Raw genomic sequence first — 20,042 nt, 5'->3', positions numbered from 1 at the left:
GCAACAGGCTGACTTCTCCAGCTAAAATTACTTAACCTGTCACTTTGTTTTCATGGTGGCAATCAACTAAATTAAATACAGGACTATACATTGGGATAGCTGTGTTTTATTTAGTAAGAAGCCTTATGTAAAGTTCATAAATGTTGCACAAAACACAGCTGTTTGGCCCTGGTCCAAGAGCTAATGAGGATAAAAAGAGTAGGGGAGATAACCTTTAGCTTAATATAGCTTGGTAAATTAGATCCTATATATGCTAATTTTGTACTTTTTTTAATAGATGGAACTGATTAAAAATATAAGTACTGCCGAACAGCCCTATTTATTCACTCGACATGTTCATTTCCTCAACTTCTCAAGGTAAGATATTTTCCAGTTTAATGGTTCTTTCGTTTCTTTTCAGTACTTAGTCTCCTTCTAACAAACAATTACTTTAAAATCTACCTTCATTTCCTAGGTAGTGTAATTGCCCTTCAAAAGGCATTTTTAATCCATTTATTTTTGCTGTAGAGGGATCAAAATTTGAAATATTTGGACAGAAGTTCATTTCTTTCTAGAATATTAATCTTAAATCTTGTGGAAACTTGAAATTATTTTGAATGAGAAGCCGTTTGACCCAATAGTTCTCTCTAAAAAAAAAAAAAAAATTAGGTTTTGTATTGAAACAAAATAGGCAAGAGATGGATATTTTAGCAGACATATTTCATTGCACATTTTTATACAATTTGAACTCGCACAGGACTCTGGCAGTAACTTAGTGGTGGAATTATGTGTATTTTATAGGGTCCAAAACATTAGGACCAGCCTCTCTACCTTTTTTAATACTCCATTTGATTACTCTAAGCCTTGCGTGTTTGATGCTGGTGGGTATTCTAGAAATCTGCTTTTTTCTTCAGCTGCAGGGACCTTTTGATAATAATGCAAATCTTCGAATTTATGTGTTTAGACCCTTGAGCTGTCAAGTTGCTAACTGCAAGTTCTGGGCAAGTTCCTCTCCTCCCCCGGAATCCATTAGCACAGGTTGCCTTGTCAACTGTGCCAGGAGTTCTCAGATTCCTCCTCGCAGGCTGGCCTGTCTGAGCTCACAGTTGGTTTGGGCTGACAGAGCACTGGGTCCAGGGTCAGATCTGCTGACCAGTCCGGGACCCTGGGCCTCCCTCATCAGCCATCTGACCGGCACTTCCCTCACTGCTTTTCCCGTGGGGATAACGGGACCTCGTAGGCCCACAGGAGGGTCCTGCTAGCTGTGCTGACCTAATGGCCCCGAGGGCCGGGCCACCAGGGAGGCCTGAGTTTGCACTGGGCAGGCACTTTGGCTGCCCTGCCGCAGGATGCCTAACAGTCTGCTGGGGTGGGAGAAGGTTTTAGCCTTCAAAGCACTTTCCTGCTGTGCAGCAGGCCCTGTGCAAATGAAGTGCAAAGAGAATGAGATTCAGCAAAGCAAGTTATTAAACAGCAAAGAGGAGTTGCTGCCTTATCTTTGAAAGCAAGTTTCCTCTGAAGTTTCCCCAGCCTGTCTGATACCCAGAGTCCCCTCGGGTGGTGAACAGGTGAGGAGGACACCTGCGGATTATCCTCAGTGGCCCAGGGCTACAGCGTCCAGGAGAGCTGAGTGGGTCTCCAGCTACATGTCTAAAGTGGCTTGTCACTGGACTGTTTGGGGTACGTGCCCTGCCTCTCACTTCCGGTGGGCCAAGAACATATAATTAGACATAATTAGATAACGAGGACTGGGTAGCTATTTCGGGCCTTGTGTTTTATGACTTGTAGACGGCAGAGCACGGACCCTCTGACCCCTTGCTTCTCTCATGCGCTTCCTTCCCTCCTTCCTGCGTCACCCCTGACGTCCTCAAGCCTCATTCATTTCTTCTTCTTTTTTTAAAACTTTTTATTGGAGTATAGTTGATTTACAATGTTGTGTTAGTTTCAGGTGTACAGCAAAGTGAATCAGTTATACATATACATACATCCACTCTTTTTCAGATTCTTTTCCCATATAGGTCATTACAGAGTATTGAGTTGAGTTCCCCATGCTATACAGTAGGTCCTTATTAGTTATCTGTTTTTTTGTTTTTTTTTAGAAGGTATTCTTTTTTTTTTTAATGTTTCTTGGCTATTGGATTTCTACTTTTTTTTCCCTTAATTAATTAATTTATTTATTTTTGGCTGTGTTGGGTCTTCATTTCTGTGCGAGGGCTTTCTCTAGTTGCGGCAAGCGGGGGCCGCTCTTCATCGCGGTGCGCGGGCCTCTCACTATCGCGGCCTCTCTTGTTGCGGAGCACAGGCTCCAGACGCGCAGGCTCAGTAGTTGTGGCTCACGGGCATAGTTGCTCCGCGGCATGTGGGATCTTCCCAGACCAGGGCTCGAACCCATGTCCCCTGCATTAGCAGGCAGATTCTCAACCACTGCGCCACCAGGGAAGCCCCCAGTTATCTGTTTAATATATAGTAGTGTGTATATGTCAATCCCAATCTCCCAATTTATCCCTCCCCCTGCCCCTTACTCCCTGGGAGCCATAAGTTTGTCAAACCTCATTTATTTACTCCTCTTGCTTCAAGGGCAAATCTTTACAACCAAAACAAATTGCAACACAACTAATTTTAATCAGGATAGTGTAGCACTCTAGTGACAAGCCAACACCAATATCTTAATTGGGTCAGCAGAGCTGGGCACAGCCTGGTGGCCATATTTTATCATGGCCTACACTACCGAGAGTTTAATCTTGATTGATTTAGTTCTGAAAGAAAAAAAAAAAATGATAAACACCTTTTAGAAGACACCGCATTTCCGGAAGCAGCGTCAGCCTGGCTGTCAGACCTTCCTGCTGACCATAGGCTCGGCGAACAGTTTAACCTTTTGAGGGGAGAGGGTCTCCGTTTTCCCATCTATAAAATAGGGACAGTTCCTGCCCACCCCTGGTTTGTAGGGATGCTCGAAACACGTGAAGGAAAGCCTTTGAAGTTCTTGGAGAGAAGGATATTATGTGTACTCCAAGTGGCATTTAAAAGGCATTTCTGTAGAAGCCTCAGTCTGAGCCCCCAGTTTGGCTCCTGTCCCAGTGCAGCCTGGCAGCGTCTCTAATGTAACGCCTTGAGGACAGGGCCCTGCTCTCGCTGGTTTCTCCTCCCTCGATTCCATTTTGTTCAGTTAAATACATACATACTGACGACCCTCTATCGCTGGACCCTGCGCTAGGACTGGGGCTTCTGCAGTGAACAAGAAATGCTGTCCATGCCTTCAGGGAACTGTAAGTTCTTCGTCCATTAAGGAAGAAGCAGCCACGAAACATGATGAGCTTTAGGAGAAAGACTCAGTGGGTGTCCCCTAGGGGAAGTGGGAGGGCAGGACCCTCCCTCCTGGAGCAGGAGCCATTGCTGCTGGGCTGTGAGGGATGGGTCAGCTTTAGACAAACGAAGGGGAAGGGCACTGGGGGCCCAGGAACCAGCCTGAGCAAAAACTGAACAAAGAGAAGGATGGAAAGGAATCCCGGAAATGGGAGCACAGCAGGAATGGAACGGTAGTGAAGAGTTTTAAGCAGGAAAAAGTAGAGACTGGCCTGATCAGCTCGGAAAAAACTCATGCTGACTATGGGTTCAATCTCATTCTCTCTTCCCATCCCACATGCACAAGGCCCGGGGCCTCAGCTACGAGACCTCCATAAGAATAAACAGAAGGACACGTTGAATTTTAACACATTACAAGACTATTACACTCATTGAACATGAGAATTTAAGCCATCAGCTTTTCTTTTTCAAGGGAATAGCTTTATTTAAAGAAAATTTCTTGGGTATAAATGGCAAACTGTGGGCATACAAGGAAAGCCCCCAAATACACAATTAATAGAGAAAAACAACTATGTTGGGACTTGTTTAGAGGGATTTCACAATACTTTTAAAACTGAGTTCTGTATTTTGAATTATAAGGCATAGAGATAATTAAGCTGCTCTTAAGACACCTACCCTGATCTTTGCTGACACGCATTGTTTCACAATAATGAGGTTATTAAGAGAAGAATTGGCGCTGCAACCTAATATTCTGTATTCATGCTTTATGTCTAAGTTTCCTTACATTCTTGACATGCAGCAAAACACTTGCTGGCAAGTGGAATGTAAGAATGAAAGTCTAACCTCCTTCCCAACACCTTCTTTTGTACATTTATGTTCTGAACTCTTGAAGTGTACGGCATTATACCAAAATGAATCGCCCCTTATTTCTTTTTCTCCATTAAGTATGGCATTCTTGTCTGGAATTTAGATACTCTGAGTGATGTAAAATTCTATCCTGTGAGTTTTTGGTGATTCAATAAGTTTCATTTGTTCATAACCTAGGCATCTTGTCCTGTCCCATTTTTTCTCTTTTTTTTTTTAGACCTAGAAGGAACAATTTCACCATATCCATTTTAATTAATTCAACCATAGAAAGCAATACTATCAGACCAAAATAGTGCTTTTGTAGTTGCCTCGGGGAAGGCTTCCTGCCAGAGGAGATAAACACTACGAGGTCAGCAGGAACCTCAGATCAATTTGGGTTCGTGAGGTTTTCCACTGCTCTTTCACATGGTTTTTGAGCTACCTGAAAGTTCAGGCCAGACAAACGTTTTTCACCTGGTCTACCTGGAGAAGTGAGTCAAAATTACCTCGGCCTAAAAGATGCTACTCTTTGTTGTGATGTTTAATATTTTTGTACTCTGGTTTCATGTGTCTGTTCCCAGTTGTTGAAGTCACCTAAAGAATTAGAATTTTTGAAAAAGTTCAGCCTCCCAACATCATCTCTTTAAGTATGTCTTAGATCATCAAGACTGTGACAGACAATTCAATTTATCTTCCCCCCTCCTGCCCCGTTTTGTTTTCTAAGATTATTTTTTGGCGGGGGGGGGGGAAGTAATTTTTTTCCTATCTACAATCCCCCTCGACCCTCAACTTGGGTCTTGCAGGGAAAACACTGTGGAGGTTTGTGTCAGAGCTCAATGCTATGAAAATAGCCCAAGCGAATTATGAGATATCAATACACTAACTGATCTCAAACTACCCCTACTCTTAACCTTTTTCCGTGTCTCTTCCTTTCTCACCCATGACCCCCTTACCCTTCTTTGTGTCCATTTCTCTTTCCTTATTTGTCTCTGATGGTGGCTCCAATGCCAAAACTAACTTGCAAAAGCAAAACATTTAAAAATCAATCAATCACTGCAGAAGTAAGTAGGATGTGATGTGCAAGGACACGATGTGAGTTTTGGACACTTTCTTTCTTCCCTTGAAGGGAGGTCTTAGTTACTGATGTGAACAAAGTCTGCCCTCTGATGGCATCATTTAACAAAACAAATCTGATCTCGCTAATTCTATAATTCAAACGGGTTTCCACATCTTATTTCTAAATGTGGACTTTGTTTTCATTCTCATTAGCAAAGTCATCCATTTTAATTGTGTCCTGCAAATCTTTTGTAATAGTGACAGACGCCTCAAGCTCTGAAGAGAGCATCAAAATAAAACTGATATTAGCGCTTATTGAATGCTATCTTTACCTGCTTAGACAGAGCCCAGAAGTTTGATTTTCAGATTGAGAGTCTTCTCTCAGTTTAGCCTGTGAAGACATGGCTGGACTCATCTTCTGAAAATGGCACTCTCCGCCTCCCTTTTCTCTTTTCCCTCCACAGCAGGTGGACTCTGCCACCGGTGAGCCCACACACGTGGCTGGCCCGGCAGGGGGTAGTATGATCTGGACTTGCCCTGAGCCCATCTCCCTGCACACCACCAAGGGCTTCCTCCTTGTCCTCTATTTGCTTCCATCAAGTCATCTTCCTCTCCCAGCAGGAACCTTACCTCCAGTGTCCCAGCTGCCCCACCCTCACTCAGCAGAAGCTCCCGCCTCTCTTCCCTCAGGACACTCAGGGAGCAGAGAGTAGCTCAGACTCTGCTTGCATTTCGTGATGGGAGGCTCTGTCCTGGGCACCAAGGACCAAAGTGTCCACTGAATAAGGTTGTGAGGACGGAGGGCGGCCCTTCCACCCCGTTGCAGCAATTGACCATTAACTAACCATCTTCCCTCTCCTCTGCCTGCAGGCAGCCCCTCATGCTGCCACCCAAACAACTATATCCTTTTCCACGGAGGCCTTTCTCTCACTTCAAAGTGTCTCCTTCCTCACTGACAGGGATCAAAGCATGGGCCACTAGCCTTGGGACACTCTTCCTTTTTTGATGTGGGTGGCAGCACAGGAATAACCTCTACGTTTAGGCCAGGGGTGAAAAATACAGATATACTTTCAGTAGAATGGAAATTGCCAGGGGTAAGGAGGAAGGAGGGGAACGGGATTTATTGTTTACTGGGCACAGAATTTCAGTTGGGGATGATGAGAAGATTCTGGAGTTGGATGGTGGTGATGGTGGCACAACAGTGTGAATGTACTTGATGCCACTGAACTGTACCCTTAAAAATGGCAGAAAGGGTAAATTTTATGTTATGTGTATTTTAGCACAAGTAGAAATTGTATATATGTATACTTTCAAATGCTGTTTGCACTCATAGAAAACTCTACTGTAGTAGGAGGACAAAATAGTCTTAACTCTCTAGAATAATTTTTTTTTCACTTTCATGCTTTATTGAAAGTAAAATATGAATCAAAGACAGGTATTGGTAAGCAGGTTATGTCTCTAAAGAATTACTTTTAGTTCAGAACAGAATGTTGTCCCATCTCCTGTGACACAAATCCTTTGCGGACCAATGCATCTGGCATGAAACTCAAGCAAGGAAATGTAACAGAACTTTATTCCCTCCCGTGCCTATAAATCTTATATGTAAACATGATTTACTGATACTGCTACTAAACTTTTTCAGTCTTTACTTGCCCATTTCCCCCCCACCCCCCTTAAATATAAAATTTGAAACATTTCCTTCAAGTCTGATGGCCTTCAGTGCAATCTGCTATATTTGACATAAGGCATTTGGGGACAGTCACTTTTGAATGGTTTTCTGCCTTGCAGAGGAGTCATGTATATAGTTTTGGCCTTAAGTCTTGGTATTTAATACATGCAACAATGGCCCAGGAAGAATATCATCAGCGATCTGATGAAAGTGTACCTAAAATTCTTTCCCAAGTGCTTTGTGTAGCTACTGGGAGGTGACTAGTGTTGATTGATCGGTTGATCCATAGAGGTAGCTGTGTGGGGCGAATAGTGAAGAAAATCCTCAGAATGAGACATTCAGGAATGCACGGGAGAAGTGAGAACGATGCAGTTATTATTTCTAGAGAATTATGTCCTGCTTTGGACCTTCATCTTCTCATCAAAAAACCAAAAACAGAATACGGTAAATTTGCCGAGGGTCAGAAGGAGACCCACAGGGGTAATTAAAGAGTTGGTAAATATGACCTCTGAACAGATATCAGTGAAATTGGAAATACCTGCTATTTTAGGATGCCTGGAAAGAGCTCGAAATATGCAGTGGTTATTGTGGTGACCAAGGACAAAGAGGGGGTCATCAGCTGTGGTCGGCTCAGGTTTTTTAAAAACTTGATAAAGATGAAATTAGGGCTATAGATTATAAAATTAAGGGAAATGAATCTCAAGACCAATGCTAAAGGGATTTCAAAAAGAAACACACGCAAGAAAACGTTAAAGGAGCTGAGAAGGCTAAAAGTTGTAAAAGCATCTGAAGAGGAGCTGATCCCTTGTGTCGAGTGGATCAAACCAAAGGAAATGTGCACAAAAGGAAGATTAGGAATTTCGGTGGAGCGTAACAAGGACGCCTCAACTGATGGGCTTCACAGGGAGGCTGTGGAATCTCCTCTCAAGGGTTTTAAAAAATAAGGCAGAGTGTTGTGCTTCCTGGGAAGGCGGGGGAGGGGCGGGGGGAACAGTCCGTTCAGGTGACCCAGAGACCTTCCAAGGGTGACCTGGACTTCTGACCAGAATTTTAAAATTACTGAGAGAAGACAAACTGATCCTGAGAGAGGATGGGATGAGGCTGGGACATTTGTTTCCCTTCTCAAGCCCAGGGACACATGGGTGGTGTTTGGCCCCTTTTGTGTAACTGACATGTCACCCCAGATTTTGCCAGTTTGGGAAGGAGCTGTGTGTCCTAGAAAAAGGATGAGGGTTGGTGGTCTGAAACCATTATTACTGTCATTTTCTGGAAAAGGAAAGATATGTAGCAGATACCTCTCTCACAGTTAGAAATTTCTAGAGAGGCTATTACAGTATCTGATACTATTTGACAATAAATTCCTATGTTGTCTAAAACTTCTTCTGGAAATCTTGCATTGGGTCACAATGTGCAGACAGGAGCAGGACACCCCGGCTCGACAAGCCTTGTCATTCTTCTCATCTATAGCCTGCAGTGGCAGGTGGCTGTGACCAGGCTGAGAACATGTGGTAGTGGGCAGCCGTGCGTGGACCCACAGCACCGGGCGCTGCTGCTAATTAGCGGTGATAGTCATTCCTCACATGACCGTGGAAGCACAGTTGAGGTTTTTAATAGCATGTTGCAATTTGAGGGTTGAATTGCATTCACATCTGGTATGCAGGCTTTGTCTTTCTAATCCCTAACCCTATTACTTTAGTTGCTGTTTATCATAGATATGAAACCCAATTTAATTCAAAAGAGGAAGATACACCCAGGATGATGGTGGTTAGCGGTGGTTGGCACAGCTGACTTCTGGCACTAGTTAGTTGTTCGCCCAGCTGCGTGAACGTCACCTCGTGTACATCTGGGATCTGACAAGAGTCGTGTTGGCATTGCTGACCCTGCTCCTGAGTGGTGCGTTTTCCAATGTGGTGTATTCGAGGGGTCCAGAATCGCGTTCACGCATCCTGGCGCCTGAAATCACACCATCGGAGAGTCCTTCCTTCTTGGGCCTTTGGATTCTTCTCTCTGAAGATTCTCTTTTAAAGCGCAAAGACCTGGAGGGACTTCCCTGGCAGTCCAGTGGTTAAGACTTCGCCTTCCAATGCAGGAGGTGTGGGTTTAATCCCTGGTCGGGGAGCTAAGATCCCACATGCCTCGCAACCAAAAGCCCAAAACATAAAACAGAAGCAATATTGTAACAAATTCAATAAAGACTTAAAAAATTGTCCACATTAAAAAAAAAACAAAAAAACCTGGGGAAAGCGTTCTATGTATCAATACGCAAAAAACAATTGGTGGCTCGTTGTGTCTACTTTCCTTTACCACAGAGCCCTGTGATAGTGGCGGAAACTTGCAAACTCAGAAACATCCACCCATGGTGTCTTCTAAGACGATGCCTTCATTGGTTGAGCACCTACTGTGTGCCACACACTATCTAAAGGACATTGTTCCTGGCTTCTGGAGGCCCATAGTCTGGTGCGAGAGGCAGACATGTACACACAGTGTGGAGAGAGCATTTGAGCCAGAGGAGGGAGGGATCGACACGAGGATGGGAGTCAACTGCGGAAGGATGTGACGGTGATTCTGGGCTGGGTCTTGAAAGGTGAACAGTCTGCCAGCTGGAGAGGTGGGAGCAGGGTCGTGTCAGTTTGTTTTCTCTGAGCTCTTTCTGACCCCTGCCAGAATGTCTAGGCATCCTCATCGGAAGGTCACGGGGTGAGAGAAGCCTGTGGGTCCCTCAGGAGGTCCCCAGAGCAAGACCTCTGCCCAGAGCCTGGAGAGTTCTCCCAGGCCCTTCAGGGTCACTGCTTTCAGGCAGTTCAAAGAGACAGGGGAGGAATCCGTAAGACACATTCAGCCAACCTAATCCTTTTGCCTGGCGAAGGCCTCGCTCTTGGGCCAGAATTCAGTGCATTTGTCTAGTCCCTTTGTGGAAGGAATTAAAATGGCACACTTAGATATTTGCTTTATTTTTATCTAAAACCCCTTGCCATCATTTGAGGATAATTATATTGATTTTTGTTGTGTTCATGTTATCCCTTACAGTATTACTTTTCTCAGCTTTGGCATCTTCTTTCCATGGTTCAGAGCACAGATTCTGGAGTCAGACTGCCTGGGTTCATATCCAGCAGCCACAAGTTACGAGCTCCCTGCCTCCGTTTCCCCCCGTGTAAATGGGGATAATTATGATTTCTACTCCACTGAGGTGTTGGGAGGGTTTGGCGAGTCGGTTACAAAGTAATTACAGCAAGGTAAACAGGGAGCGTTTAATAAATTTTGGCTGTTAGTATCCACTTCCTGCAGACCCCCTTATCTGAGACTGTTTGAATTAGAATGTAGAATAAGTACCATTTCACCCAAGGAGACATCTGGAATTTACCAGGCAGTCCAAACATTCCTTGAGGGCCAGTGGAAATACAACACCCAGTTCAGCGTGGCCCCGCCCTCAGGAACCTGCAGCCTCCTGAGAAAACGAGACGGCATCTATACCTTCACGTTGACAAATACCGCAGTTTGCACAGCCCTCACCGCCTCTCAGCAGGTACCTGGACGGGCACCTCCCGCAGGATAGTAAGTGCCCCTCAGGAAACACTGCTTGCTGATTAGATTGTTCACTGGCACCTGAGCAGACAGGGTCTTCTGAGGATGATATATTAACCTAGAGGGGAGCCAGTATCTAAGTGGGCTTGATTTTCCTCCCGAAGTGATGGCTTGTAACCAGCTCCATGTTTGTGTGCGTCATAGGTTTGGAGGAGACCAGCCTGTCTACATCAACATCATTAGAGACCCTGTCAACCGGTTTTTATCTAACTATTTTTTCCGTCGATTTGGAGACTGGAGAGGAGAACAGAATCACATGATCCGTACCCCCAGCATGAGGCAGGAGGAGCGCTACCTGGTAAGTCCTGTCGCCTCGAACAGAGGGCCCCTCCCCTCCCCATGGCCACCCTATCCACGAGCTCCATGCGATGAGGGCACGTCCTCAGGGAGCAAGTTTTTGCCAGTGAGAAATTAATTTTCCAGATGACCCAGATCTTAACGCACATTTTCTCAAATGACTTTCTAGTCTTTTTTTCCTCAGTTTGTCTTTAGTGCTCGGTTTTAGGTCCCAGAGAAGAAATAGTCTTTCCCAGGGAATCCTGACCAGCACTATTGTCGTTTTGGTGTGTTTGGGGATTTCTCTGAAAAGGTCACAAAGTACTTTCTCATACTTCATGCCATTCAATTCCCGTGACAGTCCCATGACGGAGGGGTATTTTCAGATGAGAACCCTGAGATTCCAAAAGGATGTGAGCACAACCATGACTGACGGTTTCCAGGTCCTCTGACTCCAAGTCCAAGGTCCTTTCCACCATAGCACAACAGAATCAGGCATCTTGGCAAAATCAGTTTGCTTTTCTGGACCTTGTTTTGGGACCCTCAGCTTCATAGGGATGTTCATTTTGATCCCAGTAATTGTTTCCACGGCTTGGAGTTGGTGACAGATGAAAGTAGTGCATCTTGCAGCCAGCACCAGAATAAAAGGTGCGTTTTCCCACTAGTTTGTGACCTAGATGGACAAACACTTGCTGAGTGGCTTAGAGCCTCAGCCACTAAGGTGTTAAAGAGGCTGAAATGCTGGTCTCTGTCTGAGAGAGCCCGTCAGACACAGAGAGGCGGTCCCGGGCTGTCCGGCACAGCGGAAAGAGAAGGATGGAGGGCCCCGTGCAGATCTGCCTCCGCGGCCGGCGTGTGACACAGAGCGCGTGCCCACCGCTGGCGCGTGCACCGCAGCACCCTCGAGCGAAAGAAGAGCATCGTGAGTCCCAGTTCCAGCACAGCGCCAGAACTTCTCTTTCCTCATTTGATTTTAAAAAGCATGATAAACGTATGTGTTTGGAGGATGGAGCATTTTTCGATAATGTCATTTCATGTCTTAAAATTCACAATTAGAGTTGAGAAAACTGAGATGCACAGAAGCTGATTATCGTATCCGGTGCTACGCAACTAGTTATAGATGGGCCAACACTAGAAACCAAGGCTTTTCACTCACCATTCGGCATTTGTTCAGCTACCTAATGCTTCAATGAAATACTCTGATGGTATATTTTTAAAGTGGCTTTTACTTCTTTTTCTTTTTCACTTTTGATGGCAAAAACCCTGATCTTTTTCTTTAAACTACATGTTATGAATATGGCTCTGTATTTTTTTATTCAGTGAGAAGTACATATTCAGGGTATAGAACCACTTACTAGAGGAATAATGTCTTTAGAGTTTGTATTGGACCTGATTAGCATTATATGTTTTTTTTGAAAACATATAGCATCTTCCATGTAATCAAAATATACTACAAAGTTTCTGGCTCAATCCGATACTACAAAAGTTTAGAACCGAGTGTAGCAGGAGATGTTGAAAAACCAAAGATATGAAAACAAGTTTTATGAATCCTACTCTTCAAATATTAATGTAGGTAATAAGTAAATTCATAGTCTACCAGAAGGTGAAAAGTGATTCGGGAAAGTGGAGGGGCAGGTCCCAGGGATCCATCATGCAGCGGGGGAGATGAGGGACAAGCTGCCATGCGATGTTAATAAGCAGGTCAGGGAAGGCATTGGATCTGGCATATAAGCAACAATTAGGATGAGAAGTGGAATTGGTCACTCGGTCGGTTGGGAGAATGCAGCTCCAAGTGGAGGGGGCAGCTGGACCAAAGGCCTGGAGTGGGCACTTGTGTGCTCATTCAGAAATCAGCAGGGAGAACAGAGTGGCTGGTGTAGAGTGAGGGGTGGGGAGAGGGAAGTGGCAGGAGGTAAATTCGGAGAGGTAAGTCTTGGAGACCACAGATCATATAAGGCCCTGTGAGGCACTGCAGTCACTTTGAGTTGGGAAGTAACATGAATAACTGCAAATCGTGCACTCCCTTTTTTATTGAAGTATAGTTGATTTACAATGTTGTGTTAATTTCTGCTGTACAGCAAAGTGACTCATTTATACATATTTATACATTCTTTTCTTTTTATATCCTTTTCCATCGTGGTTTATCATAGGATACTGAATATAGTTCTCTGTGTTATATGGTAGGACCTTGTTGTTTATCCATTCCATATAGAATAGCTTACATCTGCTAACCCCAATCTCCCACTACAGCCCTCCCCCAAACCCCTCCCGCTTGGCAACCACCAGTCTGTTCTCTATGTCCGTGAGTCTGTTTGTTTCGTAGATACATTCATTTGTGTCATATTTTAGATTCCACCTATAAGTGATATCATGAGGTATTTGTCTTTCTCTGACTTACTTCACTTAGTATGATAATCTCTAGTTCTATCACTGTTGCTGCAAATGACACTATTACATTCCTTTTTATGGCTGAGTAGTATTACATTGTATATATGTACCACAACTTCTTTATCCATTCATCTGTTGATGGACATTTGGGTTGTTTCCATGTCTTGGCTATTGTGAATAGTGCTGCTATGAACATAGGGGTGCATGTGTCTTTTTGGATTAGAGTTTTGTCTGGATATATGCCCAGGAGTGGGATTACTGGATCATATGGTAATTCTATTTTTAGTTTTCTGAGGAACCTCCATACTGTTTTCCATAGTGGCTATACCAACTTACATTCCCACCAACAGTGTAGGAGGGTTCCCTTTTCTCCAAATCGTCTCCAGCATTTGTTATCTGTAGACTTTTTAATGATGGCCATTCTGACCGGTGTGAGGTTGTACCTCGTTGTAGTTTTGATTTGCATTTCCCTAATAATTAGTGATGTTGAGCATCTTTTCATGCACCTATTGGCCATTTGTACTTCTTCGTTGGAGAAATGTCTACTTAGGTCTTCTGCCCATTTTTTGATTGGGCTGTTTGCTTTGTTGTTGTTGAGTTGTATGAGGTGTTTTTATATTTTGGAAATTAAGCCCTTGCTGCAAATTGTACACACCTTAATCAGTGATTGTTTCTCCCGTATCTCCACTAAAAAGCGGAGCCCTCCTCCCAGCAGGGGATGTGTCATCTCATGAGCCTTCAAACATCCTCAGCAATTCTCCCCCTTCTTTCTGGGAGTCAGGACTCCTCCTTGCTGCTCTAGACCTATATCTGACACCTGGGTGCTTGTTCTGAAGTCTCACAAGCCTCCTCACACTCAAAGTTTCCAGGGGTTCTATTGAAAATGGGGTCTGTGGGATGGAGACCCCAAAGTTGTGCAGTGCACAACCTACACAGCTGTACATGGATGTCCCAATATTCTTCTTCAGTGCTCCCACCAGGTTCTGCGCTGGCTGGCCATGTCATTTCTCTGGGTGATATAATGTCTTCACATCTCTTCTGTCCTCCCAACAGCCTATAAGCTCTTTGAGGACAAGATAAGATCAGAGTTCCATCTATGTCCCTGGTACTCAGAAGAGGGGCTGAATTAGTAGAAGCCTCAATACACTCTACTTAATCAATAACATAAACAACAACAAAAATATTAATACAGTTATAATGTAGTTAATATGGAGTTGGGGGAATCGTCTACGTTTTTCTACCCTGCCAAGTTTTTGCCATCCTGTAAATCATTCCACATAACATAGTCTTCACACAAACAATAAGTTGTAATCATTAGCGAGAGAAATTTTGTAAACATGAGAGAAAAAACCCATGGTTTAGTTTTTTTTTTTTTTGAAGCCCATAAAATGTTGAAAGTTGGTAATGGAGGCAACTCTTATATTTTTGAAGAGCCTTTATGCTGTGATATGAGAGATTCCGGGGAAATTTCCCTGCCTGGAATTCTACCCTTAGAGATTTGCAGGGGCCCCCGTTCCAAATGTAAAACACTGTGTCCTGGGAAGGGCTGGTGTCAGATGAGCTCAGCTCATTCCTTGGCAAGACCCCAGCAGGAAAGCACTGGGCTCCCCAAAGTAGCAGAGGGAGAAATCAGGGGAGCAGGAGTGGAGAGGGGCCCCGGGGACACGTGACTCCTTTATGAGCCAGCTCCAGCCTGACCCCGTTAGGAGGGCTGTTTTCTTGTTCAAAGGATGGTTTGTTTATTTGGAAGAAGACAGTCTACAGCCTTTTTTTTTTCATAGCTGAAACTTTTCATTCCATCTCCTTGGTCCCATCAGACCCTTGAAATAAAACTGCCCCCTTTCAGAGCCTGTCCTCATTTTGGCAAGCCTGGGTGGTCAGTTGTTTCGCTCAAAAGAGGGTGTTGTTTGTGTCTCGCTGGGGTGCAGGGCAGCTGTGAGGAGACCTGGTCCCCTCAGTGAGGCCCCGCCTGGGCATGAGGGCCCAAAAGGGGATGCACGCAGGGTGACCCCGCGCCAGAGGGGGCAAGCAGGGCAGGCCACTCCCTCGGGGGACCTCGCGGCGAGGCCTCTCCCTGCTCGCTACACACACACAGAGTCACGGGGGGGGTGGCCCAAAACGGGTCCACTGATATCCCCACATGATTCCAGATCTCAGCGCTCCGAAGCCACTTGCTTTATCCTGTTGCCAAAAATCAGGCAGCTCTGCTCCTGGCCGTGAGCCTTGCAGAGCTGCTTAGCATACAGCTGAGAGAGGGCCGGGGCCTCTGGGGCTGAAATATTATCATCTCTGATGCCGGGTGGTTGGGAAGAAAATGGAAAAGGGCGCAGGGATCGTAGGATTCGCAGGGCCCCTGGAGGTCGGTCATGAGGAACCTCTCATTTCACAGATGTAGGAACAGGGCCTGGGTCTAGTGATGGGTTAGGGGTCCTGCCAGGCGTAGAGGCTGTCCTGACTCCACCGCTGTGAAGCTGGATCACTTGGACCTTATGTTTGACTTCCTGAATGGTAAAGGGAGAAGAGGACTGGGCCAAGTTCCATGCTTTTTGAGCAAAATCATTTTGTCTGACACATCTTTACAAAGACATAGCTGTTATAACAGTTTTTTTCAAACACCCAAGCATCTTATAGCTGTTTTCCATATTTTCTGGAAACAATTAGATTTTTCTAAGAGTTTCTGTTTCTTCCCAAACCAATCTTCACTTGTATTTATCAGGAAATAATTTTACAATAAATTATTGCTAGAACGGATACAAATTCAACTTACAGCAGCCACGCTGTGAAAAGGCAATTCTCTTAGGCTCATTTCTCTTTGTCCAGAGCCAGAGTGCAGATGTAGCTGCATCCTTTTTTGGGTTTCAACTCAGGAGGTGGGGTAGATCTGAGCCCAGGCACACTTTGACACGTTCCAGCACTTGAGACTCTTCTCCAGTTGGAGTTCAGGCTGCGTTATTTCCAGGGCAGGGAAATACCTGGCACCCAGAATGCAGTTCATGAGAATGAATGTCTGCTCATGAAGAGCAACTGTTGTGACTTACAAGCAAGGGGGGAGAATCTCATTCCTGCCGAAGCCACTCCCTTTTCCAGTCCCTGAGTTTCCAGTCAGCTGCCATTTCTACTCTGTCAGTTACACGTGTGTGATTTGTGCTTGCTGTTTGCCTAAAACCTGGCCTGAGAAAGTTTCATGGTAAAATATTCTGCAGAGACAGCACTTAGCACTTTCAAACTCCAAAAGATACCAAGCTGGGCTCCTTACCCAAACTTACGGCAACCTCACCAGAGTATCCTTCACTAGGTGACCCTCCATTTGAAGAGCAGGAAGAGAGAGGAGGGCATTTTCCCAGGGAGAAAACTGCCTCTGTGATACTGTTTATTCATCTTGGCTATAAAGCGTGGAAAGTAATGCATGTTTGAAAAAACAAGTGGTAATTTACAGCTTCTTAATTCATAAAGAATTCAGTGAATCATGTTGGCCCATTTGGATTCTGGAGAAGCCTGAACATTGGCCAGCGTCAGCAAAGATTTTCAGAAAGCTATGCATTTTAATCTGCTTGAAAGCTTTGGACTCTGAGCATCCTTTAGCTTTGGAAGTGTATGTATGAAATACTTGTTTCTGGAAATTTCCACCCTGTCCTGACTGGCTGAGGCTGTCCTGGGAATGAAACCTCAGGCTGTGCCTTCATCCCTAAAGCATCGTTTTTCTTAAAGGAAGAAAACGAATAAGGGATTTGGATCATCTGCTTTTTACGTATTTCAGTAAATATCTGTGTTTTCCAAATCTTTGAAAGTAAGAAAGTTCTTTGTCTCCAACTAGTTCAAATTTGGCTTATGATTGCAGGCTGAGCTAACGGCCCAGGACATGGTGTACTTAGGTTGCGCTCTCGGCTGCCCTCGCTGCGTGACTCAGCCAGTGATTTAGCCTTTGCGAACCTTACTCTTCTCATCTGTACAATGGGAACATATTACCTTGCCTGTGTCACAGGCTTCTTGAGAAAATAAATTGAACATTCTGTACAGAGTTGCTTTGAAAGCTAAAACTTTACAAAACACGTTTCAGCATTGATGCTTTCACACCCCTGGCTCTATCAGTGGCTCCACGAGACCATTTTTTTCCTATAGACCCGGGGAGCTTCTCTCCTCTGGGGAACCAGCAGGGGCTGCTGTTCTCTTGTGGCTCAGGCCACTCTGGGCCGTGTCCTGAACCGTCAGGTCCATGTGGCTTCTGCTGAGATCTCGGATGGCCCCACTAGACCCCTTCTCCTGGGAATCCGTTTCTAAGGAAACAGCTTCTCTTTGTGTTCCCAACAGCTGGAGACACGTTTTGATCCTAGCCCGCTGGCACCCATTTGTCCCGTGTTTATTTACTTGGAAACCTAAGCTGGTGTAGGCACGCGGTTGTAAAGTCACCGAAGCGGCACGTTCTGACCCCCGAGGGGGTGGGGAGGAGAGGTGCACGGGGCCGGCAGGCTCTGACATGCTGTGAGCCGCGCAGAGGACAAAGGAGCCCCCCCGGAGAGAGATGTCTTTGACATCCATTTGTCCTGAAGTGTGTCGAAAGCAGGGGTCGCAGGTGTTTTTAGAACCAAAGACCAATTCTGCAGTTTAGCAATACAGGGAGTATCCGTGGGAGCTTGGGACAGAGAAGTTGATGGGCATAGAAGGAGGAGAGGCACGAGGCGAGTAGGAAACAACAAAGGGATTTTGGGGGAAAGGAGGGGTCATGAGAGAGCCGTGAGCTTGGAGCCTGTGCGAGGGGAGAACAGAATGCCACCAGCCACCACCTGAGATGTCACCGAATAACCGCACACGCAGCCGAGTGTGTGGCTTGATGCGGTCAGCGGGCTGTCCCCATATTAGCACATTCATCCCCAGGGCATCCTCTGGTGTAGGTATTAGCACCCCCCCTTCAACCCCCTTTTACGGTAAGACCCCTACATACGAACGAGTTCCATCCCAAGAGCGCATTCATAGCCCTATTTGTTCTTAAGTCCAACAGAGTTAGCCTAGGTACCCAACTAACACAATCGGTATATATATCAATAGTACTGTACTGTAGTAGGTTTATAATACTTTTCACACAAATAATACGTAAAAAACAAACAAAAAATGAAGAAAACATTTTTAATCTTACAGTACAGTACCTTGAAAAGTACAGTAGTAGCAGCTACATCACCGCTGCTTTTACGCTTGCTTCCAGACATCCTGGGCTTGAAATAAAGATCCTGTACCACTGTACTCTATACAGTACTGTACAGTAAAGTACAGAAAAGCACAACCACTTGTAGAGGATGCACGCACATGACAATGTACACCAGACACGTGAACTAACTTACCTGATTGGACATGTGAACGCACGTTCGCATCTTTGAAAGTTCACAACTTGAAGGTTCGTTATGTAGGGGACTTACTGTGTAGACTAGGCGGGCGACTCCGAGAGGCTAAGTGGATAAGACCAAACCTTGAACATGAGGAAGTGTGTTAGGCTGCATTAGTTACAAGGAGTTCAGGTCCACTCAGGTTGCCTCAGGGGAAGATAAAAGTAAGAGTTATCATTAGGATAACTAATGGTATCTGCCCTGGTAATGAGGACAGAAGGGCCACAACTTCCAGCAAACACCAGGAGATGCCACGCAGAGCCAGGCCACTTGGAAAGATCAGAGCGCAGCTCAGCCTCCCTGCGGGAAAACCGGAAGTGGTTCAGAATGGGAGCCGGGTCCAGCGACCGGGTTATGTGGGCACCCGGTCAGCCCAGGGCTTCCCTTCTCCCTGTTCCCTGGTTCTTGACACACTTCAGCCGCTCGCTGTGCTCTCCCCTCTGCTCCCACGATGGATGCTTCCTGGTGTTTCTCTGTAGCTCACATTCAGTCTTCTAAGAGTGACTTATTCGTCCACTTGGTCGCTCTGACCAGCCTTAGGTCATGTTTGGCTGCCCCTGGGACGAGTCTCATCCGTGCTGTGGTCAAGGGCGTGGTCAGACAGATGGGACAGGATGGGGTCACCTCCAGGTATAGTGTTTGTGTTAATTTCCCGTTACTGCTGTGGCAATTTACCACACACTTAGTGGGTTAAACTACCAACATTTCTAATCTTCCAGTTCTGTAGGTCAGCAGTCTGACACCAGTCCCACTGGGCTAGACTCAAGGTGTCGGCAAAGCTGATTTTTTTTTTAAAGATTTTTTTTTTATGTGGACCATTTTTTAAAGTCGTTATTGAATTTGTTACAATACTGCTTCTGTTTTTTTGTTTTGGGTTTTTGGCCGTGAGGCATAGTGGAATCTTAACTCCCTGACCAGGGATCGAACCTGCACCTCCTGCATTGGAAGGGGGATTCTTAACCCCTGGACCACCAGGGAAGTCTCCAAAGCTGATTCCTTTTTGAAGGCTTGGGGGGAAGACCCATTTCCCTGTTCATTTGGTTGGTTGAGACTCCATGTCCTGTGGTTGTAGACTGAGATCCCATTTTCTTGCTGGTAGTCGGTCAGCTGTGTGCCGTTCTCATTCTCTAGAGGCATCTACGCTCCTTAAACCGTGGCTCCCTCCCTCCATTTTCCAGGTAACTGGTGGTGGGTTGAGTACCTCCCAAGCTTGACATTTCTCCCCCTCCTTCTTCTTTTTTTTTTTTAAATTTATTTATTTTATTTATTTATTTTTGGCTGTGTTGGGTCTTCATTGCTGCACGCGGGCTTTCTCTAGTTGTGGTGAGCGGGGGCTACTCTTCATTGCAGTGCACGAACTTCTCAATGCAGTTGAGGAGCATGGGCTCTAGGCACATGGGCTTCAGTAGTTGTGGTACACGGGCTTCAGTAGTTGTGGCACACGGGCTTCAGTAGTTGTGGCTCGCGGGCTCTAGAGCGCAGGCTCAGTAGCTGTGGCGCACGGGCTTAGTTGCTCCGCGGCTTGTGGGATCTTCCCGGACCAGGGCTCGAACCCGTGTCCCCTGCAC

General features: G+C 45.5%; 1 protein-coding gene across 2 annotated transcripts in view; it reads left to right on the top strand.

Annotated features, from left to right (window-relative positions):
- UST (uronyl 2-sulfotransferase) overlaps nt 1–20,042 on the top strand; it is a 287,679-nt gene that overhangs the window by 174,404 nt on the left and 93,233 nt on the right. For both annotated transcript variants that reach the window (XM_059941026.1, XM_059941027.1), the window contains exons 4-5: nt 278–357; nt 10,580–10,733. In XM_059941026.1, the coding sequence (XP_059797009.1) occupies nt 278–357; nt 10,580–10,733 (234 nt within the window). The remainder of the gene's footprint in view (nt 1–277; nt 358–10,579; nt 10,734–20,042) is intronic.

This window comes from Balaenoptera ricei, chromosome 12 (assembly GCF_028023285.1).
Source record: "Balaenoptera ricei isolate mBalRic1 chromosome 12, mBalRic1.hap2, whole genome shotgun sequence".
In the NCBI taxonomy this organism is placed as follows: domain Eukaryota; kingdom Metazoa; phylum Chordata; class Mammalia; order Artiodactyla; family Balaenopteridae; genus Balaenoptera; species Balaenoptera ricei.
This window is presented reverse-complemented; position numbering and strand designations above follow the sequence as displayed.